The following is a 25,673-nucleotide window of genomic DNA, read 5'->3' as shown; positions in this document are numbered from 1 at the left end:
GTGGGGGAGGAGGGAGCCCCGGATGTTGAAGGTGAGTCAGGGCTGCGCCTAAAGGGGTAGTATACACAGCCCCTGTCTCCCCCCTCTTCCCCTCCTCCCTCCCCCCAGACTGCCTGCTAGCTTAGTGTAGCGCGACAGGCAGAGAATCAGGCGGCTCCCCGGGGCCGGGGACCAGGTGTGCGGCTGGCACCGTGAGACTGGCAAAGGCTCTGGCAGCTGGAAGAGGCTGCCAAGCCAGCCAGCTCCACCCCCTCCAGGGGAGGAGGCTGGACGCAGGGGCGCAGCTTTGGGCACGGGGCAGGGGAAGGATTAGACTGGGAAGAATGCTGGGAGTGGGGCAGGGAGGTGGAGGATGTCTGGGGGTGGAGGTGGGGAAGGAGCGGGCAGAAGCTGGACCAGGGGGCAGAATGGGCTTGAGTGTATGCTGGGAGCAGGAGCTGGCTTAGCGGGCTCGGGCAGGAGAAAGGGTAGTGTGCGGGCCTGATGGGCACGGGGCTTTCAGGCTGTCAGATCTTCGTGGAGAACATGCTGACGCCACCTGGCGGCCATGCTGAGATGCGCTGTCTCCCTGCTTGGCGTACATGCGATGGGGCTCTTCTGGACGCTGCAACCACCCGAGGCCCGGCCGGTGGGCTCCGTATCAACCACGCGGGGCGCTCCTAGAGCCTTTCTTTGGGAGGCTATTAGGGGTCCAGAGAGCTGGAGCTCCCATCTCTGGAAACGCTGCTCTGATCCCCTAGACAAGAGTCTTGTGAACCGTTTGGGGCCTGGGAAAGAGATTGGGGGTGTGGATGGCAGAAAGAGGGGAAGGGTGTAAGCACCCCGGGTAGCTAGCCACATATCCATCACTTGAAGAGAAAAATGCAGGACCCTCTGCCTTTGCATGGGCATTCTTGGGAGGAGAGCAAACCCCATGAAGGGCTGAGTGGGAAGTTAGGGTCTCCAAGGGAAATGGGGTTACAAGCAGGATGGCAAGATAAGCAATGTCTCAGTGTAGGAGTCCTATCTGTGCCGCCCCCTCCGGGGTGGATGGAATCTGGAGCCAACATTCTCTTAGTGGTTGAGGAGATACTTCCAGTCTGCCCTCCAAGTATCTGAATGCTCAGCCTAGCGAACAAACTCTGGCCTGGGGGTCAAGAGACTTGAATTCTAGTCCCATTTTAAAAATCATTAATGAGCTGTGTGGCTTCAGGAAATCACTTTCCTTGTCTTGCTTTTACAAACTCTTCATTTGCAAAAGGATGAAGTCGGATTAGAATGTCCAAGGGATTCCTTCCAGCTCTCCAACTGCGATTCTGACATTATACCTTTATTTCTGGCAGCTCCTCTCCTTCTCAGTCCAATCCAGTCAGCTGTTCAGCCGCAAACCTCAGTGAGCCCTCCTTAGCTCCCAGGGGTCTATTTTAGGTCCCATTCCTTTGGGGCCTTATTTGTGGCTTCTGATGAACCAATGACCATGATCCCCATGGTGTACAGTGGTGCTCCCCTACCCCAAGCATGAAAATGGCTTATATTTATGTAGTGCTTTATGAACATAAAATCCTTTACACGCATTGGTTCTTTATAGCAACCTTATGAGACAAAGAGTTCGAGTTTTTATCCATTTTACTGATGAGAAAATTAAGGCTTGCCCAGAGTCACCCATTACATGTATCTGCTTCAAGACACCATTGTGAATTTTTTTTTAAAGCAATCAGGGTTAAGTAACTTGCTCAAGGTTACACGACCTTTTCTGGGTGTGGTGCTGAGTATCTGAGCCCGGGATTCGATCTCCAGGTCATCCCGACACTGGAGCCGGTGCTCTTACTCGCTGAGCCACCTGGCCGCCCCCATTATGAATTTTTTAAAGAGAGGGGGAAAACCCTTCACACTCCAAAGGAATTAATTTCTCAAGGTTCGATTTCTCTCTGTGGGGGATAGTTTTGATCAGCGAGTTCACCTCAACAACAAATAAATGAAATCTCTTGGTCAGGTGGACTTCAGAGGATTAATACAATTCAAGATGAGGTAACTAGATGGTACCTGCTTTCAGCCAGCTTGCCACCCAGTAGGAAGGAATACAAAACTCACAAAAAACAATTATTCCAAGGCGAATGTGAGAAGTACATTGTTATCATGGAAGCTCAGCACCAAAGGATGCTGGCTCTGGAAAATTGAGGGGATTGGACTTGGTGGCCACTAAGGTCCTTTCCACCTCTAGAACCTTTCACTTCTAAGTTTTTCCCCCTGTAAAATGGATTTGGTCTGGAAGCTCTCTATGGTTCCTCCCTGGCTCTAAAACTAACCTAGACTATCTAGTCCCAAGTCCATTTTTCAGAGGAGGAAACTGAGGTTTGGGGAAGTGACTTTCTCATGGTCACACAGATAGCAAGTGGGACATTTGACAAGATGGGCCCAAGTCTGGTCTGGGTAAAATGGATCCTTCTGCATACTTGTTTCAGATTAATTCTCCAAAAGCTTTGGACTCTGACTCTGCCTATTATGACTTTCTATCTCAAAGGGAACAGCATGGACAAAAGCAGAGAGATAGAAGAGTCTAGAATGTCCATTTTGCTGAAGGGTAGAGTACATTGGGAGAAGTGGGGAGGGAAGCTTGGGGCCATTGATTGAAATGCCTTAGATTTGAGTCTTGTAGGGAATGGGGAGACACGAAAACTTTCTGAGTACTGGAGGTCGTCAGTGCAGTGCTTTTGGAGATTAGCCTGCCATTGGTGCACAGGATGAATTGAACCAGGGGAGAGGTCGATATCGCAATCTTACAAGTGAGACGTAATGAGGACCTGGACCAGAGTGGTGACAGTGGGGATGGATGGGAGAGATATTGCAGAGATGTAATCTGTACAACTTGGCAACTGATTGGCTATAGGGAAATAAACAGGGTGGAGTCAAAGAAGACTGAAGAGGTTTCTGGTGACTGGGGGGAAGGTGGAACCATTAGCAGACCTAAGGAAGGCAGGGGACGGTGCGGCTTTGAGAGGGTAGGTGATGAATTTGGTTTTGGACATACTAAGTTTGGGGTGTTCTTAAGACCTTTGTGAAAATGCAGCGGGATATGCGGGTCCAGAGCTTGGGGCTGGTGATAATCTAATTAGAGGCAGTCATCTAATTAGAGGAAGCAGTTGGAAGGCTTTGTAGACAGACACACAGAGGAAGGTAGAGGAGAAGGCACAGACAGGCTAGGGGGAAAAAAGCTTTGCCTTTTGTGGGACTAGGGTAGTGTTTGCTCCCTCTGGTGGTCAGAATAAGCAAATGCATCCCCCATCAGTTTTTTCCACCCCGCTCCCCCTCTTATTTCCTCCCCTAACAGAGAGGCCAATTGCAACTCCTAGTTTTTTACAATTTTATTTATAACAATATCTGTGTTATTTAGTTGTAAAGGAATTCAGCAAAAATTATTAAAACGTTCATATCCCCAAAACAGGGGCTGCCCATTCCTTCCTAGGAGTGCCCCAGGATTTCCTCAGCCACCCTGAGGAGTGCGGAGGGGCTGTTTCCCAAAAAAATTCCCAACTGTGGGAGCCACAGTGATGGGAGGAAGTGGGGTGTCTGGGATGGGGGGGAGTTCTGTCTGGGATGGGAGGCCAGGGCAGCATCCATCTTAGACAGGCCAGGGGTAGGATGTGACCACCCCCAAATAAGACTAGAAATAAGATTAGCTTTGATTTTGGCTGGAGGTCCCCCTTCACCCCAAGGCTGTAAATGTTTCCTCCTCCCTCAGATTAGCCTTTGGGGAACTGGAGGCCAGGAGAGAAGGGTGGATTTCCTCAACAAAGTGTCTTGTACAGGGTAGGATGGGGTGGCAGCTTCTAACTCTCCCCTGCCCTAGGGCAGTCTGGTGGGGGGGGTAGTGGAGGAGAGATACCTTTCCCCCTTTTAGCCCCATGTCTGAGCTGCACAGACCCCCAGAGCCCTCCCTGCCCCTCACCCCGGAAGGCAGCATTGGGGGGGGGCAGAGGAAAGGGAGGGAGGACAACGGAGAGGGGATAACACTGCTCGCTCGCTCGCTCGCTCGCTCACTCACATATAAAAAGTAATTCCTTCATTTTTACATTTATACATCGGCCAGGGAGCCGGGTTTGGGGAGGGAGGAGTACTCAGGAGAGGAAGGGAAAGTTTAAAAGGATTTCTCATGGTAGGGGGAAAGGTAACTCTGGGGTCCAGGCTAGGGTGGGGCAGGCGCCCCTATGCCAGGGGGTCGCCCAGATCATCCTCAAGCCCCCGGCCCAGCAGTTCCCGCTTCTCATCGGTGCTGGCCAGTGAGTGTCGGCTACCGTGGCCACCCATGTACAGGGTGGCATACACGGGGTTCGTGAAGTTGGTAGGCTGTGGAGAATAGAAGGGAGTCAGGGGGAAACCCTTCCTGCCATACCCTGCCTGCCCTGATCCACCACTACCTCCCACCTCGACCCTCCAAATCCAAGTTCCTTGTGTTCTGTCTCACCCCTGCTGCCCTCCTCAGGCTGGCTCCCCATGTTCCATTCACTAGCTCCTGTATCATGCCCAGATCCTACCATCTTCACTCCAGGAGGCCTTCTGTGCTTCCCCCACTTCTCCTGCCCTTTTCCCAATCCTGCCTACCTTATCAGGATCCAGAGCAAAGTCAGCATCCAGCAGGCCCCCAACATCATCTGGCTCCCCACCCTCATACATCTTGTAAGTGGGGTTCCCAATCTCTACATTCATGGCTCCATTGGTCATTCGCTGGTGTTGGAAGCCCTTGGCCCTAGGGAGGAGGAGGGAAGGGCAATAATGGCAAAAGGGTCAGGAGAAGAAGGCTGAGGTGTGATGAGGCCATTGGCAAGGCTTGGGAGGCGCTGAAGAGGAAGCCAGTGAAGGATGCTGGCCAGAAGACATCACAAGGCTTCAAGGGCCTGATCCCCCAGCCTCCTCCCCTGAAGGAGATCCTTTCCCACTCACCCACGGATTCGATGCTTGTACCAAAAGACAGTTCCAGCCACCAGAAACAGCAGCAGCAGCAACAGGAGTGGAATGAGGATGGAGGCTATACCTTGAGGAGGGAGGAAAGAGGGGGACAGTCGGGAGGGCCTCAGGCCTGGGAGGGGCCCTGCCTCTGTCCCTCAGGAACTTGTCCCAGAACCCTCCGATGTCCTGAGCGAGGGCCCCAGTGCCACCCCAGTGGGGCCTTCGAGGGGAGGCTGGATGACCACTTGTCAGCGGTCAGAGATCCTGCTCAGGAACAGGTTGGACTCAGTGGTGTCAGGTCTCCTCTCCCCACTTTGATTCTGCTCCGTTCAGCAGCTGGACCCCTGCCGCCGCCCTCCTCACCTTACCACACCCCCCTTCCCATAGCCCTGAAACCTACGGCCAGTCTGTGGCTTGTTGATTAACTGTTCACACCGCGGGCCTGTATTTGGGGCAAGGCACCTAGGAAGGAAGTCGAGACAGGAATGGTTGGCATAGTCCTCCATCTTCCCAGAGAGTCCCCAGAGGAAGTTGTACATGGGGATGGTGAAAGAGGGGTCAAGGTGTCCCTTGGTGGTAGACTGGTGTGGTCAAGGAGGGATACCCAGGCCATCTCAGGCTCCCTAGAACTCACTGGCACTCTGGTATCTGTTTGCTGTTCATTGTACAGGTGCCTCCATTGAAGCAGTGACCATCACAGGTGAGACAGCTGGGGGCAAGCCGGCCATCGGAGCAGCTGTTCAAAGGGAGGAATTAGCTGAGGGTCCTGAAAGGCTGGGCTGCAGGGAGAGGGGCAGGGGCTGGGGGCTACACTGGGGTAGGGGGTAGTGAGTGAGGATGGGGCGAAAGGGTGAGGAGATAGGGAGGCAGGGCTGCAGGAAAGGGAATGGTCCAGACCTCTCCCCTCCACTCACTTGCAGGTGACGTCCCCAGTCTGCCTAGAGATAGTACAGGCCCCATCCAGGCAGCGGCTACATTTGTCCACCTGGCACTGTGCTCCCTCAAACTGGTTTGTGCATCGGCACAGCTTGGTGCCGTCTATGGCCATCTGGCACACCCCGAGGTTCTCACAGTAGTCAAAGCATTTCTCTGTTTGGGTCAGAGTCAAGGGAAGGAGTGGGAGAGAAAAGGAGAGATGATCCCTTCACATTCTTGCCCATCCCCATCTCTCCTAACGTCGTCCTTCCTCCTCCAGTGACCCTCCCAGCGTAAACCCTTCCTTTCCCACCAGGGGCTACACTCTCCCTTGTGACACCAGCTCCTTGATGCTTCTCCCACGGGATACTCCCATCTCCCAACTGGCCATTTTCCCTGGCTGTCTCCCATGCCCGGAATAAGGCTCCCTCCTCATCTCTGCCTCCTGGCTTCCTTCAGGGCCCAGCTGAAATCCTACCTTCTCCAGGAAGCCTTTCCCTGTCCTCATTAATCTTAGTGCCTTCTCTCTCTGACACTGCCTCATTTTTCCTGTCTATAGCTTGACTGTACAGCTGTTTGCATGTTGTCTTCCCCATCAGAATGCAAACTCCTTGAGGTCAAGGGCTGTCTGGGTCTTTCTTTGGATCTCCAAGGCTGAGCACAGTACCGGGTACATAGTAAGCACTTAACAGACCCTCGTTGATCTGAGCCCTTAATACGGCTCCTTGACTCAACCTTGCACCCAGCTAGGTTGTCACTCCAAGTTCACTGATCATAGAACTTTAGGGCTAGAAGGGCCTTAGGTTCACCTAGTCCAGCCTCCTACTTTGATGCATGAATCTCTTCTACAATATTTCTAGCCTCTTCTTGAAAATCTCTGATACCAGGGGACCTCACTTTCACAGCCCGGTTTTAGACTGCTCTAATTATTCAAAAGGGCAGGTAGGTGGTTCAGTGGATAGAGCCAGGAAGCCTCATTTTCTTGAGTTCAAATCCGGCCTCAGTCACTTACTATCTGGGTGACCCCGGGCAAGTCACTTAACCCTGTTTGCCTCAGTTTCCTCATCTGTAAAATGAGCTAGAGAAGTAAATGGCAAACCACTCCAGCATCTTTGCCAAGAAAACCCCAGATGGGGTCACAGAGAGTCGGACACGACCGAAAGGACTGAGCGATGACAACAAAAAGTATTCAAAGGTTCTTTCTAAGATGGAACGTCTGCTTGCCTCCCTGTAACCCTCGCTCCATAGAGGAGACACCAGCAGAGAGTGGAAATGAATGCTGTGCCCCCGGTCCTTCCAGCAGATCCTCCATCCGTTTCCAGTCCTCCCCTCATCCTGGCAGCCCCACTATGTCCTCATTACCCCACCTTCTACCTTCCTGGAGGCAGATGGAACTTACTGAATTGGCACCGGTCCCCCAGAAAGTCTTGCGGGCACCGGCACTGGGGCTGGTTGCCCTGGTTGACGGAGCAGGTACCATTGTGGGTGCAGTATCCTGCACATACCTGCTGGTTGCATGTGGGGCCTGTGAAGCCTGTCGGGCACCGACACGTGGGCATGCCTGAGGGGCAAGGAAAAGAAAAGATAAGATGGGGTGCCAAGAAAATGAAGGGGCAAGGGTACCAAGACAGAGAAAGGGGTAAACTGAGCTCAAGAGAAAAGAGAGAAACAAAGAGAGGGAGGCTGAACAAAGGAGAAGAAAAAGAGAAGAGGGGGGAACTGAGGCAGAGAAAGGGGGTGAGACAGCAAGGATGGCCCATACCAGAGGGTGAGGCAGCACAAGTTCCCCCATTCTGACAGTACTGCCAGCACTGGTCCAGTTCACACTTGTCGCCTGTGTATCGAGGCTGGCAGCGGCACTTGGGCTGACGCCTGGCATTGAGGAAGCAGCTGCCACCATTGAGGCACTGGAGGCTACAGGTACCCGGCCTTGGTGCTGTTGGAGGCAGTGTTCAGAGGTAACACAGGGCTCCCCCCAACAGGTGTGTGCACACCCCTCTTCTTGGAGGAATCAATTGGGAATTTGGGATCTTGGACAGGAGGCGGTGGGGAGACCTCCTGAGGGTCACAAGTTATTCATGGGGGTCAGTGAGTTGGGACTGGGATCAATGACTGATCCAGTAGCAGGTGAAACCCAGAGGGTTAGGACGATTGGTTGTGATAGAAGATCTAGCTGGCAAGGGACAGGGGTCCCAGCTCTGGGGTGAGATATGGAAACACCTGATAGAGGTCAAGGATTGGGGGCCGAGCATCAGGGAGGTCCCAGAGTTGAGGGTAAGAGGTGAGAGATCCCAAGGTGGGCATATACCATCTGGTGGAGGGGTAGGTGAGGGCAGCAGAACACAGGTGCCATTATCTAGCCGTTTCCCATTAGGGCAGGTGCAGACAGGGCCACTTGGACTCAGTAGGCAAAGCCATTCACATTTCTTTCGGTCACAGGGATTAGTCACTGCAAAGAGGACATGGTTGGGGGTGAAGTACAAAGGACCCTTCCTCAGCACTTCAGCAAAAGACTCAGGATACCAGATTAGGTCAGGCCCTCCTGACTCTTCTTTTTCCACCAGATCCTAATTCCAAGGACATTCCCTTCCGGCCCTGTGACCCTCAGGACTCAGTATTCCCACCCCACCCCCAATCTCCTCTATCCATGTCCTTTCACCCACAAGACCCAAGATGCCCCATCTCTCCATGATTTCCTCCTCTTCCTATTATATCCCAGAAACTCCCTTTCCATTCCAAAAATGTTCAGGACCCAGTACTCAATCTCCCATGCCCTGGGCCACCACCATCAGATCTGAGGTTACACCTCTCCTCCATCTTGAAGACCCTCTGCTCTTCTGACACCCTCTGAACACTTACTAAGCCCCCTCTTTGCTACACTCCCCTACTTCCAAGTCCCCTACCTTCAGGCTGTTTGTGTTGATGATACAGGACCACATCTGAAGCATGGCTCAAGCCCCCAGTCAGGTTGATCAAGGGACTGTGTCCAAATTTATGGATCTTGAAGACCCGGTTGTTGATGTAGGTGACGCCATAGATGTAATCTTCAAAGACATCAATGCTAAAGGGGTGACTGAGACCTGTGGAAGGAACAGGAAAAGGAGGGTAAGAGCAAAGATGAAAATAATTCAAGCCCATCTCCAATTCTAACCTTTGTCTCAACCCCCAGCCATGTATGTACATCTGCCTACTGGACACTGCCACTTGAATGGTCAGCCTAATGCTAGCACCTTAATTGCCATATACATAATGGTTTATACATATTATATTATCACCACCTCGTCTGCCCCCAAAATAAACCCAACTGCTTCCTCCTGCTGACTTCCCTATTTCTGTCCATGACACCCAGGTTCTACCAGACACCCAGGCTTTCACTTCTTCTCCTTTGTCCCCCTCCCCCACATTCAGTCATTCATCCAGGCCTGTCAGTTCTACCTGGGAGCGCTTTCTCGCGTCTCCCTTCCTCCTTCCCGTTCCCCCTGTCATCACTCTAGTTCAGTTCCTTATTACTTAATATCTAGGCTATAACAGAGGCTTCCTAACTTTTCCCTGCCTCTTTCCCCCTCCAATCTAGCCTGCACAGCAATGCCAGATTAATCCCCTGCTCAAAGACTTTCCATGGCTTCACACTGGCTACGGGGATAGATTTCAGACTCTTAAGTCTGGCACTCGAGGCCCTCTACAACCTGGTCCTAACTTACCTCGACAGCCTCCTCTGCCATGGCTCCCCAGCTGAATTTCATTGTTCCCCATGTACTTATGTTCTTGGCCACCTCTATAATTTTGCTTTCATTGCTATTTCCCACCCCTCCCATCTCTACCTATAGAAATCCTATCCATCCTTCAAGGCCTAACTCATATGGAGTGTCCTTGATGGTGCTTTCTTAAATCACCCAGCTAGAAGTGATGTCCCCCCTCCCTCTGCCCCCACTTTGCATTACTCCTTGGCATTTAGTGCAGCTTGCCCTGAATATGAGTTACGGTGTACATGAATCTCCCCCACTGTACCCTAAGCTCCTGAAGGTCAAGCACTGTCTTATATAGCCTCATGTCCTCCAGAGTGCCTGGGACTGACTAGAATTCTATTCAAGTTTCAAAGTCCAGACTCAGGCCTGGGGGCAGGGGCAGGCAGGAGGGAACACCTTCTCAGTAAGGAGCTCCAAGGAGAGCTCAGTCTTGAGGAGGACGGACAGGAACAAGGCAGAGAAGCTGAAGAGACAGGCGGGGCGGCCAATGAAAAGGATGGAGCGTTACAGGACAGGATGTTTCCATCCCCCTCAGTTCAGGCCTCCCCTGGTGCCCTGGAAAGCCCCTCACCTCTTTTGCTGTCAGCAGCCAACACAGGGTCAGTGCCATTGAGCCGGATGCTGCCAATGATGGAGAGCTTAGCATCTGCCCAGTACAGCCGCTCATTATGGTAATCCACCGCCAAGCCTGGGGGAGTTGGGACAGAGCACATCATGAAGGCATGATGGGAGTAACTTTACTCCCATGGAGCCAGAGACAGCAGAATCGTGCTGTCTGTCAGGAAAGGATTTCTCTCCACCTCTCTCATGCACACAAACACACATGCACAGAAGTTCACATTCACTTCCCGTCCTTCACACGTCATCGTCTCCAAAGGACCTTCCCAACGGTAAGCCTCTGTACACTTGACTGTCCAAACCAATGGGGCAAAGCTGCGGTCCCTCTAACTTTCAAGGCCTTCAAACCACTGAATTCAAAGCTAGATGTAGGGCGCTGCTGTTCCACCACCATTGCCCCAGTGCAGAACTCTCCCAGTTCCATCCTGCTTTGCATACCTGTGGGCCACTGAATATTGTCTTGTACCAGTGTCTCCCTGAGGGTCCCATCCATGGCAGCTGTCTCAATCTTCGGGTGGTTGCCCCAGTCTGACCAGTACATGGTGCTAGGGGAGAAGGATACAAGTGTGTGTTGGCGTATGATTATGGGCTGTGTGTATGCAGTAGGAGCTTGTCAAAGGGAAGCAAACAAGGTGACCATTTATGCCCCCTTCTATCATTTCTAAGACACAATTGAAAGACCTTCTATTAAAAAGAGACTAAATTGATTTGGGGAGGTCTCCTTGCTCAGGGATTCAAGCCAGCATCCTCAAAGGGTGATGATAAGCCCAAGTAGAAATCAGCAAAGAAAGTCAACTCTTTCTATGAGCCATGGATATCACCCAGGGGCAACCAGGAGAAAACCTTGATTTTGGAATCAGAAAAGTCCTCAACTGTGTGATCAAGCAAGCTGATGAATGGGGCAGAAGAGAGTTCTTGTATGCCAAGTAGGGGGCTACACAGAGGCCAAATTCCAGAATGAGAACATTTTTATGATTGTTGACAGCTTGTAATTCTTTTTAAAAAAAGTTTCTCCACAGCCTCTGACTACTTATTTATAAAGGAATGGCTCTTCATCTTATATATGCAAATTCCCTATATAGCTTGGATATCATGTTCTTATCAGACCTATCTGATTGATGCAAAGATTTTTTTCACCTCTGTAGTTTCTCTTCTTATTCTAGCAGCATTGAGTTTGTTTGTGAAAAACTTAATTCTGTATTAACTGAAATTGTTTATTTTACCTTTTATGAATTCTATCTCTTGTTTGTCTAAGAACTTCCCCCCTCTCTCCTGCCCCAGTCATCTTCTCTAATTCTTTTGTGATGTAACATTTAAGTTGCATATCTATTTGAACATTATTATGGTATGTGGTATAAGAAGCTCATCCTAATCTAATTTCTGCCAAACTTTTCCAGTTTTCTGAGATGTTTTTGTTGAACAGGGAACTCTTCTCCCCCACAATCTGTGTCCTTGGGTACATCTGCGCTGTCCTATACAACAGCTTCCGGATCTTGTGAAAGTCTGATTTATAAAAGCCATGCTTAGTAATGACCAATGAATATGCATTTGAGAAGGGTCAGAGCATGACAGCAGGGAAAGGAGGTAGAGCTTTGGAATAAGCAGAGGTCCTTCCCTGGACCCAAGAAGTTAGGTTGGCCAAAACACTTAGTGTCATCAGAGTTGGAAGTGGAGGGGACTTTCTTGCTGAAACATCTAGATTCAGAACTGGGAAGGGATCTTAGAGGTCATTTACTCTGACTCCATTGTTTTACAAATGAGGCATCTGTGGCCCAGAGAGATCAAGTGAGGTCTATAGAAGTTGATGGTTTTGCTCAAGGTCACAGGTTTTAAGCAGCAGAGCTAAGATTTGAATCCTAATCCTTGGGCTCTAAATTCAGCATCATTTATGCTACACCATATTGCCTCCAGTGGCCAGATTTTAGATGAGCTTGGACTTTCAATCCCTACTCTTAACCATAGACTAGGCAAACCCCCAATTCAGAACTTGGAGAATTTTTTTTGTGTGTGTCTTCATTGTCTCTTCCCCCTTAGGCTCTCTAATAAAAATTATTTAAAAAAATTTTTAGCACTATATGTGAACCAAGGGAAAGACACAATAGGTAGATGTGAAGATGGGATGTTTGAGGACTCCTGATGGCCATGCTTGGAAGTAGTCACTAATTTTTCAACTCTAAAACTAGTCAGTAAATGAGTTTGGAGAAATTAAGTAGAAATCTGGGAGAAGGAAGGGAGAAAAGGAGATTCTAGGATTGTGCTGAGGTCTTCTCCTCCGTCCAACACTGTTTCGTGTTTACTCAGATTCTACATTCTGTCTCCTTATTATCCTTACCCTCGAAGTGGGTCAACCACAATGGCATGAGGCTCATCAATCATGCCAGATATGAGTGTCTTGCGGTTCTCGCCTTTCATCTGTGCCACTTCAATCACATCCCGCCCCGAGTCTGTCCAGTATATATTTCCTGCCACCCAGTCAATGGCAATTCCCCGCGGCATCTTCAGCCCTGAAATCTGGAAAGGGTATATGTGTGTCTATGGGATGCTCAATATTCCTCAGCCCTTATCCATCCCTCATCAACCAACAGAATGTAAACTCCTGGAGGGCAGGGACTGTCTCACTTTTATACTTGTATTCCTAACAATTTGTACGGTGTCTGACACACAGTAGACACCTAGCGCAGTCTTCTAGGAAGATCCTGTTCCCCAATTCTCTTCCTAATCCATAGAATAACTTCTAAATATACCTGGATGGGCTCACCTCTGACTTTCTATCCTCCTTTTCCAAATGACTGAAGATCACTTACATTTTCTTCCTACACCTCAAACCCAATACATTCAAAACCGAACATTATTTTCCTCAAACCTGAACGTCCTCTCAATTTGCTCATTTCTGTTGGTGGTACCACTTCTGGCTCCTAAACTCCACTCCTGGCTTACCTCTTCCAAGAAGTCTAACTTGGCACTGATATTCCCCTCCATTCCCAATATTCCTGTCTTGTTTGATGATACTGGGAGACACAATGACCATAGTCAGGGTTTATTGTGGTAATAGATTACTTTGTATCCCATTATCATTAATCGGTTTTAAGTAGCAGGGCTAAGATTTGAATCCTAATCCTTGGTCTCTAAATTCAGCATCATTTATGCTACACCATATTGCCTCCTGCAGCCAGATTTTAGATCAGCTTGGACTTTCGATCCCTACTCTTTAACTGTAGACTAGGTCATTGCATTCAAGGCACCCTTCCCATCCTGATCACTGTCCCTTATTGCCCCAGGACAGCTTGTTTTTCTACCCCCCTCAGCTATCCTTTCTGTTTCCCCCACTCTTTTCACATTGTCCTATACTCCTTACTTTAAGGAAAACTCCCATCCACTAATACTGCAATGAGTGATGCTTCAGTCTCTCCTGACCCCATCCAGTCAATCTCCACCCCACCTCCATTCCCATCCCCTCACATTCAGGTGGGTGACGCCCCCTTCTGTCTGGCGCCGATGACGGTTGGATGTGGTGGGGGGAGCCGTGGGTGGCAGGTTGCGGAAGGATATGGTGCCTGTGTGCCAGTTGGTCCAGTAGACTCGGCCAGCCTTGACGTGAACGTCCATGGCATCAATGCGGACGCTCTCATCACCCTGGAATGCCTGCTCATAGGCAGAGTTGGGGTGTCCAGGGAACAGGCTTCGAATCTCATTGTCATCCGCAATGTACAGGACCTGGTACTCTGATCCTGGGTGGGGAGAGTGTAGATGGTGGGGTGTGTGTACTGGAGGAAGGGAAGTATCTATGATGAAAGGGATCTGGGGCTTTAGCCCTGGTTGGGGCCTGTGGACAGGGCGTGTTTGCTTTCAGACATATTATTCCATAAGATCTGAGTTCAGCAGCTGGAAGGGACTTCAGAAACCACCTAACTCAAGTCCTCATTTCATAGAGAGCATATGACTTACTCAAGGTCACAAAGACATTAAATTACAGATCCGTGATTTGAATCCAGATCCTCTGACTCCAAATCCAGAATGCTTTCTGCTGTACTGTACTATTTCCATTTCCCTCCAAGATCTGCCCATCTTCCCCACTGAGAAATAGCCAACTTTCTTTCTCCAGCTCAAACCTTCCTCTTTAATCATCCTGACTGTCTCATTGGTCTATAGGATCCTCTTCCTCTTGATGTTTGTCTGTACCTGAAGACCTCCCCTCCTGCCAACCCTGTGTCTAAATCCTCGAATACTTCAGGATCTGTCTAGAGAGTCTCCTCCCCATTCTTGCAGACTCCTGCCCACAGTGAGCCCTCGAACTTACTCTTGGGACCACAGTTCACCCCAGTGAATTATACCCAATTTTGCACTCCCGTCATAGGCTGTCTGCCATTTTTCTCTTTTTCATGCACATGGGTCTTGCCCTCCTGCTCGACTTTAAGTGTCTTGAGCATGAGGGACTGTGCCTCAGTCTTATTTCTGTCACTCACAACACAGAGCTTAGGCTGAGCACACAGTAGGTCCTCAGTAAGTATTGGGTGAATTGAACTGGATCTGGTACTCTGAGCCCGGGCAGCTGCTGAGTTCAGGCTGGGTCAGGGAAGAACTGAAGTATCCCTAGTCTGTGCCCCTGGGGACCCCAGTGTTCTCCCCACCGAGATCCCGTACCTTCTGCTTTGCACGTGTTATGGACCTTCATAAAGTTTCGAGCACAGCTACAGAGGTGGCTGCCCTTGGTGTTGTTGCAGAGTTGGGAGCAGGTACCAAAGTTCAGACACTCGTTGATGTCTGTGGGAGGGTGTGGGTGATCAGAAGGGGGTGGGGAGTTCCCAACATGCTGCCATGCCCAGAGCCCTGCCCCCACCAAGGCCTGGGCAGCCAGCCTGCCTCTGTCCCCACACACACAACGTACCTTGGCAGCCACGCTGGCCAGGCACAGTGTGGAATCCTGGGCGGCAGGCACAGTACACGGCTTTGGGGCTCTGGATACACCGAGCCTCATCCCCACACACACTTCCATTCCCAGCACAGCTGCTCAGCTTTGGGTCTGGGTGAGGAAAAGTAATCAGGACCCCCATCCCTGAGACACACTGGAATTCAGCTTCCCCTGTCCCCCTGCCCCATCTTCAGACATAGTGGGCTCCTCTCCAGGACTCTGTCCCTTATTGCGGCCCCTTCTCCCACTCCACAAATTAAGGTTGAGATGGTTCAGTACCAGGGCTACAGCCTTCCTCATCAGAGCCGTCTTCACAGTCATCAAACATGTTGCATCGGAGTGTGGCAGAGAGACAACGCCCATTCCGACAGAGAAACTGGGCTTTCTTGTCCTTGCAGTGTGGAGACTGGGCTGTGGGGGGTTCTGGGAGGTGGGGATTGGAGAGGGAAGGGTTCAGGAACTCGGACAATGGCAGAGCTGGTCCTCAGCCTCACCCTCGAAATATCTTGTGTTCGGCAACCCTCCTCTGCTGCTGCAACCCTTCCTGCCAGCCTTCCCGAGCCCTCTTTTCTTCTTGGATGCCCCGGAATCAGATCCTTATTTCTCATTCCAAAGCCCCTCCTACCCATGGTCTCCCTTCCTCTCCCAGAGTTCTTCCTTGTAACCTGCCCCAAACTCTCTTCTTCTCCCTTCAGTCTTTCTTCATATTCCAATCCTTTCCCACCTTCCTTCCTACTTCCCATTTCCTTCTGCAGCCCTCAGGTCCCCCACTACTCTCATTATTCTCCTCTCCCTCCATCTAACTCCAATGAAATCCCCTTCTCTCCTAAACTTCCCCCTGACCACAATCCTATCTCCCCCTGCTCCCCAGGAGTGGGAATTTGCAAGGTGCGGCGGGAGGAATGCTGGACTTGGAGGTTCTGAGGTTGAATCTAAGCTCTGTTTTTTATTATCTGTGTGACTTTGGGCAAATCACTTCTCTGGGTCTTAGTTCCCTCATCTGTAAAATAGGGGGGAAGGAGGAGTCGGACTAGACGTCCATAAGGGCCCTTTAAACTCTAAATCGTGATCCTAAGATCTTCTCTTTCCCTAATCCTATCCCTCTTTCCTTCCCCAACCATCTTCCCACACTCCCCTCACCTTCCATGTAACCAGGGGTCCTAACTACCTCAATCAACCTGCTGCATCCCCATAGTTCTCTTTCTCTCTCCACTGCCTTCCTCCAGCTTTCTCCCTCCTCTGATATCCTCTTCTTCTTCGCTGGTGACCAGCCCCCCCCCCATCTCCATATTTTCCCAGTGCAGCCTTTCCTTTCCCCCTACTTCCGCCGTCCTCTGCGCTACTCACACAGCTTATCCTCTACCACCCTGGGCCTCACCCAGCCAGGAAGAGTTTCCCCAGAAGCCCTCTCACCACAGTCCTCCTCGTCACTCCCATCTCCACAGTTGTCTGTCCCATCGCACTGACGCCCAATCCACAGACATACCCGATCGTTCTTACATCGGAATGGCCTGTTGGGGGGGCACTGGAAGCGGGCTGGGTGTAGAAACAGAAACAGGCTAAGAGGTGGGGATCAGAGGGAATCTGGGGGCCCCAAGCAAACCAGTGAAGGGTGCTTCATATGCCGACCCACCATGCTGGGACAGCATCACCCTGCTTCTCCCCTCTCCCCTCTCTTGGTGGATCTCCCATGGTCAGTCTCACCACACTCCTCAGGGTTCTCATCGGAATTATCACCACAGTCATCTTCCCCATCACACTTCCAGGCCAGTGGTTTGCACAGGGTGTTGTTACACTGAAATTCATCCAGGGGGCAGGTCCGTACTTTGGGTTCGGGTGGCAAGGAAAAAAGTTAGAGGACATGGGATTAGATTGGTTGTTGTTGCTGTTGCTTTTTTTTTAAGAGACAGTCGAGACCTCAGAGACCATCTACTCATAACATCACAACAGCTTAGAGTGAGTTGGAAGGGACCTTGGACGCCCTCTAGGTCAACCCAAGGAGCCAACTGCAGACTTCTGCAGATGAGGAAGAGGGGAAGGGCCCAAGTCACACAACTGGCCACACCAGAAAGAATAACCTTAGATCTCAAATGCAAGGGCAGGTTATTGAATAGCTCATACAGGCGAGGGACAGAGGGCAGAAAACAATGTGTAGGATGCACTAGGCACAGTCCAGGGGGACTTCCTAGAAGCCAGAGCCTACTATGATGCTGTTCCAGCTCTCCGAAGGTCTGTTTTGTGGAAGAGGGATTGGGCAGAATCAGAAGCAGTGAATGGAGGCTTCCAAGAGGCCAGTGAAGTCAGGAAGCGCTTCTAACAGTCAGAGTTGCACAACGTTTGAACGGGCTGCTTCTCCAAGGAGGAGGCCTTCAAACCTCAGCTGGATGAGGTGTGTTGTATAAGGCGGCTTCTTTGGGTGAGTCCGGGTTGGACTATGCCCAAGGAAGTACCTCCTAACTCTAAGTTCTGTGATACCTCAAGCCTGGGTTAGGAACCTGAGGCCCATTAGAATAATTAGGTCATAGATCTGAAACCTCAGATACCATCTAATCCAGTTCCTTAATTTTACTGAAGGCCAGGGATGATTAAGTGGTTTGCCCATGGTCACACAGCTAGGAAGTGTTTCAGGCAGGATTTGAACCCAGGTTCTCTGGCTCCAGAGACAATGCTCTTTCTGTTGAATCACACGAAAATCTGAGGCCTGCACAGGAGGGACTGATCATTCATTCTCTAGAGGCCAGGTACAGGCTGTGAGGAAGAGAGCTCAGACTGAGACTGAAGGCTGAGACAGCGATGAACTTGGACTAGGCAGAATGGAGAAAAATGAGCAGTTTCTCAGCAGAGCCGATCCAGGCTTTTACAAGCCTGTTCATGCTGTGTGGAAAGCAGAGTGGGCTGATAGGAATGAAGCCAGTTAATTAAGCCTGTCAATAACCTGTACCTTCACCCCCGTAAGGAAGTGGAACTGTGCACTCTGTTGACTTGACTTGCATTGCTGGAGGAGGAAAAGGACTGGGGGTGGATGAAGCCTGAAGCCCAGGGCTCAGCCTTCAAAGGAGAAAGGCCCTCTCTCTGCCCGCCTCGGGGAGGAGCATGTGGAGAAAAGCCAGCAGAACTGGTGGAGGAGAGGAAACATTTTGTCCCTTGTCTACACTGTGAGGGCAGGGCGAGAGGATGGGCGTCAGGAGATTGACACTGAAGAGTGAGGGAAGGGAGGGCTGGGAAGCCAGAACGTAGCCCCCCTGCTGCTTACCACCAGTGCTGCAGGCCTCCTCATCACTGCCGTCCATGCAGTCGGCATCTGCGTCACAGCGCCAGCGCAGGGGGATACAGTGACCACTTTTGCATTGGAACTGGTCCATGTCACAGCGAGGGGTGCAGTCTTTCTGTGGGGTGGGGGATAAGCGGCCTGGCGGTCAGGGCCCTTGGCAGCCCAGTGGCCCTGGGGGCTACCTGTACTGGGTCTTAGAGAGCCCTGGGCCCCCTCCTTAAGTCCCCAAGGGATATGTGGCATTGCCCTCCCCACCTCATCAGAGCCATCAGCACAGTCGTGATCCCCGTCGCATTTCCACCGTCCTGCGATGCAGCGGCCATTGGCACAGGAGAACTCACTCTCAGAGCAAGGCCGTGGGGCTGAGGAAGGACAGACATCAAGGGGATAGGCCTGAGAATGCACTGGGAAGTCATGGAGCCCCTAGCAAACTCGGGATAGGGGGTGACCTCACCACCCTTTACGCATCTGCCTCCCAAACCCAGGCTATCTTAGGACTAAGAATCCAGCCCCACAGGGCTATGCTTACCTGCTACTCTCTAGAGAACAGCTCTTGGGACAGAGTGATGGCCCTCCCCCAAACTCCCTCTTCCAGGGAGAGATATCTGGAAGGCACTGTTGCCCACCCCTTCCCTTAAGGGATGGATCGTGGAATTGGGGAGGGAATCACAAAGACAAGCTGTGGGGGCTGGAGGGATAGGCAGAAAGACAGCACAGGGGAGAGGAGAAGTAAGGACGGCTCTTGGGGTATGGGTGGGAAGGTATCTGGGAACATGGGGGTATTAGAGACACCTACCTCTGCAACCCCAAGAGGACAGTGTGAAAATGGAGAGAAACATGAGATGAGGTGAAATGGTACAGCTGAAATACACGACATGGAACTGGGGGGGCGGTGAGAAGGGAGGCCTGAGGCCCCTGGCCCCGGCCTGCCCTGGCCCAAGCTGGCTGGGCAACGCAGGGGCCCTGGAAGGGGAATGGGGACACCGTGCCTATGACGTCTGCAATGAGCGGGCGGGCATGCTCGAGGCTGCTGGGAGGGGGCACATACTGCAATTCTCCTCGTCCGAGTTGTCGCCACAATCATTATCATAGTCACACTGCCAGCGCCCTGGGACACAGCGGTTGTTCTTACAACGGAACTGATAAGGCTCGCAGGTCCTCTCATCTGCCGAGGGTGGGAGGAAGTCAGATATGGGCAGCACGAGGGGTGAGCGATGGGGAGGTCAGACCGCTAATATTGATATAGGCCTTTAACGTTTACAAATCGCTGTCTTTGGGTTATCTCAGATGAGTGGGTCACTTAGGGGAGTACAAGCTCTCAGCCACGGGGAGTTCAGGTGGCCCCTTATCAGGGCAGGGGGTTGGATATAGGAGGGTCAGGATTCAGAGCCCATGGAGAAGTGCTCTGTGGAAGAAGACCTTGGGAAAGGGACATACAAGTGTGGTGTAACACTGACCCACACTGGACAGTAACAAACTACTGAGAGACATTGTGCTGAGGTGAGTGTTCCCTGTATGAGGGAGATCATATTGGGGGAGGGGCAACATCAGAGGGAGGAGGGTGGGAGAGACCCCTGGCTATAAGCCTGAAGCTTCAGGGAAGGGGAGTCGCTGAACAGGCAGCAGCTTCACATTGCATAAAGAGCCAGTCTTCAGCCTTTCCAAACTAATGATGCCACCCTTTCCTTGTCTTCAACTGCACCCTCTTCTCCATACCCCGCCCCCTTCCCTCCCTTCTTGTCCTCCCAGGGTGAGCTGGTGAGCCACATTGATGGTGCTACCTTGGTGTTTTCTTCTTCCACCCTCCCTTCACTCTGACTTAGCCATCAGTCCCTGCAAGCCCAGCTCACCACACTCTTCTTTGGGCTCATCAGAACCATCCCCACAGTCGTCCTCTCCATCACATTTCCATCGAGCAGGGATGCAGCGTCCAGAGTCCTTACAGCGGAATTCATCCACTCCACAGGTCATCTGGGCTGCAGGTCAGGGGAAAGAAAGAGCCTGAAACCACTCTTCTCAGGAGGCCCCCCCCCGCAGGGGCCAGGAGCCTGAGAAGAACCTGGCCAATTGGGTTGGGGAAAGAATTGGGGAAGTGGGCCTTTGGAGGTGGGCAGAGCTCATTCAGAGCTGGCACACTCAAGGGATGGGGGGGGGGGGTCACTCACTGCAGTTAGCAGGTTCATCACTGCCATCCACACAGTCATTGTCACGGTCACAGACCCAGACCCGGGGGATACAGCGCTTGGTGATGGCACACTGGAACTGGTTGGGGGCACACGTCACTTCCGCTGGGGGTTAGGGAAAGACAGGGAAGTGAGATAGAGAGTCTAACACCCCCCCCCACCGCACTTCTCACGATCATGATAAATCCCCTTTTGCCTTAGCCCCCCAAGCTGATGGTCAGTGGTCTAACGGCCTCATTCCCAACTGCTCCTTCACCCCGAACCCTCCTACCACTTTACTTCCACCAGTCCGAGGGCTCAGGGGAAAAGGGGTTTTGCCAAGAGTTTTAAAAATGTCTATAAAAATGGTCACACCTTGCACCTGAGATTTCTGAATTGTTTTTTCCCATAGACATTTTCTCTCTCATTATAAACCTACTTAAATTCAGAGACTCGTCAATGAAAAGTGTCTGACATTGCTGTTGATTAATTACATTAATCTGCCTGTTTTACTACTTTATTTGATAGATATTAATCATATATGACGACTGTCCCATTGCTTCTCATTCAGTATATGCTGAATGTTGAAGGATTCATTGATGGCTATTGGTTTGCTAAACATAACTTTTATGTGAGAATTACTTGACAAAATGGGAGCTGACATGTTTAATAATGATCGTAGAGTCACTGGGTATAAAGTCATCCAGAGTCCTTGATTTGGGGAGGAGATCCTGAGTGTGAGAATAAGGGTATTATGAGATTGCTAAAATGAAGTGAAAAAGAACTGGGAAAAATAGAAAGTGATAATTAGCAGGATAACACTGGGACTGTTTTGTGAATTACTAGATCTTGTTGACCACTCAAACAATTCCTGACAGAGACATCTGAAGCTAGTCCAGGGGTGAGGAACACTTTTAGCCTTCTAGGTCCTCAAGCATGGCTCTTTGACGGAATCCAAACTTGGATTCCATCAGTGGGCCGCAATCAAAGACTTGGAGGGTCACATGTGACCTCAAGGTCACAGAATTCAGTCAGAGGGCCACACTTGAAGGGTTGGAGGGCTACATGGGACCTCAAAGTCACAGGATTCCGTCAGAGGGCCACATGTGGACTCAGTCTGGAGGGCTACATGTGGCCTCGAGGCTGCAGGATTCAAAGGGCTACACTTGAGGACCCAGAGGGCCACATGTGGCCTTAAGGCTGCAGGTTCCTTACCCCTGGGCTAGTCCTTTAAAATAGACCCCCAAATTACTCTTTGAGGAAGAGGAGTTTATTTAAAAGCTGGAAGATTGTATTAAGTGAGAATGATGGCCAAGAGAAAATCCTAGAGGTGTGGGTAAGTCAGAGAAAGATGCCAAAACTCTTTGCAGTGTTAAGTATAGCTTTCCTATACCTCAAAAAGTCTATCTCTGTTTGGAATTTTCTCTGGTCAAGATTTCTCTCCTAGTAAAGAAATGGTAGAAGTCTGAAGTCAGTTTATTAAAGAATAACTAAAAACCCAGCAGGCATCTGAACTAGACAAAATGCATAATCAAATGGGAATTATCAGAGGGTTGGCTTTTGAATTTGTGAAGTTTCTGCACAGTGGGCCTAGCCCAAGGTTGGCATGGTATTTGCCAGGTGATTCAGCATCATTCAGCACAAAGAGGAATCCCTTTCTCAATCTGTGACTTGCGTAGAAAAAGCAGGGTTAGAACGCCCCAAGTGAGAGGGTCTGATGAGGATAATCCAAGATAAAAGCACAGCTTAGAAATGCCATATCAGAGAATCAACGTTTGACTTGTGGGCAGTTAATAGAAAAGATGAGAATATCTGAGCAATTGCTTAGGAGTGTATGAAGCAGCCTAATTCAGATGGAAGGGGAGGGGGAACTCCATGTAATTTCCTTGGCGGGGAGGGGAGGTTCAGTTGATTTAGACACAGGATGTAATCACAGATGATAATGTGTTAATGAGGTGTCTATAGCCTATTATCCCTTTGTAAAGGATGAATACCTCTCTCCCTCTGAATCAGAAGGTAGCAATGTCATCCAAAGACAAGCCACGCTCCCGTCCAGACAGTCTGAGGCAGCTCTGGCAGAAGGTAGCAGTGGGGGGAAAGGGAAGAACGGAGCTCTTCACCTCTGAGAGAGGGAGGAGGGGACTGTCTCTCCTCCCCTATGATTGGCCATGGCACGAGCACCAAGCCTAGCCAGAGCCAGCCTGGCCATTGGTAGGAGAGTCAATAGAAGAGAATTCAAGGCAGAGAGAGCTAAGGGAGCAGAGACACACACTCCAGACAGAGAGGCAGCCACTTGAGACCAGAAATGACTTTAAGGAGACTGACCTTTGACAGCAGAAAAAAAGAGAGTTATGAACTCAAGAGAGAATTAGCCCCAGCAACGGAGACAGCAGTGCAGAGAGAAAAGAGGCCGAGGGCTGGCAGTACATTTCACATCGCCTTAGGGTGTCTCCTACATGCATCCCTCACTGCCAATGTATTTTAAGGTTATGCTCACTACTCCCACAAATGAGGTGTGTATTGGTGGGAAAGTAAGCCCTAGGTTTATGGTACGTGGGGGTGTGTGTGTATGTGGGGGGGGGGAGAGAATGTTTTTAACCACGATTCTTACTATACCATTTTAGTAGAAGTCCTTGCTTTGTGATAATCATGTCTAGTGACTGATGGGAATGATGTGTTTAGTGGGTTAATGGGAAGCTTGTGAGCTATGGTTTTAGGAGTAGGGACCTGCAGGACTCTCAGAATTTGAGGGTAGCGGCCTCTCTTTGGGCACCCAACCCTTGAGTGAGAATACAAGTTGGGAAGCGAGCCAGCGGGGATGCTTCACAGGAAAATCCAATTTTCCAGTAACTGCAAAACATCTTCTCATGTATGTGCTAACACATATTGCAAAAATAAAAGCGGAGAATATATTTTAAGAGATGGGAGCACAGACAAAATCACCCTATTTGTCAAGACAAAAGACCTAGAGAACACGAGTCACAGAAGCAAGACAGATGTGAGATGACCATCAGCACATACAAGAAGGGAGGTAGAATTATCTCTGGTTACAGCTGTGGTCTGGAGGGATGCCTCAGCGATGAACGTGCCCACAAGGGGACGGGAAAGGTTGGTGTTCAATGAATCAGCACCCAGGAATGAAGCGTGCATGGCTAGCAAACAGAGGTCAGTCTAGACACCGAAATCAGTTAAGTAACCATTACTTATATCACACACTTGATACAATCAGACTACTATTAAGAAAGAACCAGTTACAGAGCTATTTTCTGTTACACATGTTCCATCTTGTAGGCTAGATGGCCATATATATATATTTCTAGTGCATCTGAGGAAGATTCTCATCTGGTTCAGAGAAAACTGGTGCCCAAGGAAAGAGTACAGACAACGAATTGGTGGTATGAGCCCCGAATCTGTAATGAAGAACTGAAGTAAGGTGAACAAGTTTTGCGGGGAAAGCTTGGGTGTTAAGAAAATACTGGAGAGATTGGAAATTTGAAAAAGAAACTGTACAGAGAGTTGGTAACCAGACAGAAAAGTGAGCTATTTTGGCCAAAGAAGCAATTGCACAGGGAGGTGCAGGGCAGAGACAGACCCTTGCACAAGAAAGCAAGATCTCCATAATGTAAATATAAAGCAACAGTCGGAGCCTCAAACAAACTGTCGCTTTTGACGGTTAGGAAAAAAAAGGCTCCAAGGGAAGGTGCAAATGTTCAAACAGCAGCTCCAAAGTGCTGAAACCCAGCCTGCTTTCCAGTCAACCCAGCGAGCTGCTGTGAGCAAAGCGAATGATGAATAAAGAAACAAGGACCTAGGAGGACCCCAGTCGGGACAAAAGGGGGAAGGTGGAACTTAGAGGCAGTGCCTTTCTGGATCAAAACCTCATCTGGAGAGATTGCTAGGGAAAAAGAGAAAAGCCAGAAAGTTTAGAAATGCTGCTAGTCAGATTCTGCCATTGCCGACAGATCTAGAAAGATCTAGAACTCCAACCTCGAATCGGAAAGATGATGATGTTGCAGGAGAAGTGGTTCTTTGTGTGGTCAGATGTAGCTGCTCATCGTTGAATCATATATCAGGCTGTTTTGTACTTTTTGATGTTTCTATGACCATCAGGCACGTATTATTATACTCAAACATTATTACTGATAGAGTTGCTTTGTTTTTTTCTCTATATATACTGCAATGATATGTTCATGTATTGTGTTCTGCACATATATGCATATATATATATATTAGACGCTTGGCATGTCAAATATTGTTTTGCCCTTTGATATTTTTATTGTATATAATATTAATTATTATTATTAATTCCCCTGACATTTAAGGCTTTCCACGAACTGGTTCTAACTGACCTTTCCAGATTAATTTCATTCTACTCCACCCTCTCTGTTGCAGCCAGACTAGACCATGAGCTGTTTCTTCATTCTCATCCTGCCTTCTCCTACCTCCAAAATTTCATGCAGGCAGATGCCTGGAATCCACTCCCTCCTCACTGTCCCCTGTGGAAATTCTCCTCTTCCTCGAAAGCCCAGTTCGGCACTATTTCTTCCATGAAATAGCCCCTAATGATTCCCTCCTCTCCCCAGGAAAGGGATCTCTCCCTCCTCTTATTCATTCATTTATTTGTTATTTCTTTATTACACAGTCCCCTCTTTTACCCCAATCACATTCGATGTGGTGCAATATTTCTTCATTACAGTGCCATCCCCTGGAGGGCAGTGGTTATGCCCTAATCCTCATGTCTTCTGGGTCTTGCCAAATAGTTGGTGCTTAATAATTGATTTCTCAATTGAATCGAACTGAATCATGTTACCCAATGAATAAAGTGACTTAAGATCTCTAAAATGAATATTGCAAGTATTCCAACTTCCCCTAAAACATTTTATATCACTTTCCTCCAGTGGTTTCAAAATGTCTGGAAATTCTCTCTCCCTCTGTCTTTCTCTCTGTTTCTTTCCCTGTCTCTGTCTCTCTGCCTCTTTCTCTACCTCTTTGTCTCTTTCTCTCTGTCTCTCTCTGCCTCTTTCTTTCCGTTTCTCTCCCTATCTCTGTCTCTCTCTGCTTCTTTCTCTGTCTCCCTGTCTCTGTCTTTCTTTCTCTCCGTTTCTCTCCCTATCTCTGTCTCTTTCTCT

General features: G+C 49.9%; 1 protein-coding gene across 2 annotated transcripts in view; it reads right to left on the bottom strand.

Moving 5' to 3' along the window:
• Window positions 1-3,326: 3,326 nt before the first annotated feature.
• The window catches only part of LRP1 (LDL receptor related protein 1), a 97,162-nt gene continuing 74,815 nt past the window's right edge, over window positions 3,327-25,673 (bottom strand). Inside the window, exons 64-87 of one of the 2 annotated variants that reach the window (XM_069079931.1) lie at window positions 20,548-20,670; window positions 20,233-20,358; window positions 19,431-19,547; window positions 18,638-18,744; window positions 18,365-18,497; window positions 16,816-16,935; window positions 16,525-16,647; window positions 15,391-15,534; window positions 15,088-15,222; window positions 14,844-14,963; window positions 13,662-13,930; window positions 12,535-12,713; window positions 10,641-10,747; window positions 10,156-10,272; window positions 8,742-8,918; window positions 8,147-8,287; window positions 7,601-7,774; window positions 7,238-7,399; window positions 5,838-6,012; window positions 5,558-5,659; window positions 5,324-5,385; window positions 4,918-5,008; window positions 4,579-4,723; window positions 3,327-4,323 (exon numbers count right to left, since the gene is read on the bottom strand). In XM_069079931.1, coding sequence (XP_068936032.1) covers window positions 4,183-4,323; window positions 4,579-4,723; window positions 4,918-5,008; window positions 5,324-5,385; window positions 5,558-5,659; window positions 5,838-6,012; window positions 7,238-7,399; window positions 7,601-7,774; window positions 8,147-8,287; window positions 8,742-8,918; window positions 10,156-10,272; window positions 10,641-10,747; window positions 12,535-12,713; window positions 13,662-13,930; window positions 14,844-14,963; window positions 15,088-15,222; window positions 15,391-15,534; window positions 16,525-16,647; window positions 16,816-16,935; window positions 18,365-18,497; window positions 18,638-18,744; window positions 19,431-19,547; window positions 20,233-20,358; window positions 20,548-20,670 — 3,290 coding nt within the window. In that variant the 3' untranslated portion in view covers window positions 3,327-4,182. The remainder of the gene's footprint in view (window positions 4,324-4,578; window positions 4,724-4,917; window positions 5,009-5,323; window positions 5,386-5,557; window positions 5,660-5,837; window positions 6,013-7,237; window positions 7,400-7,600; window positions 7,775-8,146; window positions 8,288-8,741; window positions 8,919-10,155; window positions 10,273-10,640; window positions 10,748-12,534; window positions 12,714-13,661; window positions 13,931-14,843; window positions 14,964-15,087; window positions 15,223-15,390; window positions 15,535-16,524; window positions 16,648-16,815; window positions 16,936-18,364; window positions 18,498-18,637; window positions 18,745-19,430; window positions 19,548-20,232; window positions 20,359-20,547; window positions 20,671-25,673) is intronic. The other variant, XM_069079935.1, reaches the window with a different exon arrangement.

Source organism: Petaurus breviceps, unplaced genomic scaffold, assembly GCF_028583685.1.
Source record: "Petaurus breviceps papuanus isolate PSGF00001 unplaced genomic scaffold, PetGlider_PUasm1.0 154, whole genome shotgun sequence".
NCBI lineage: Eukaryota > Metazoa > Chordata > Mammalia > Diprotodontia > Petauridae > Petaurus > Petaurus breviceps.
The sequence above is the reverse complement of the archived record's forward strand: the minus strand, read 5'-3'. Positions and strand labels throughout refer to the sequence as shown.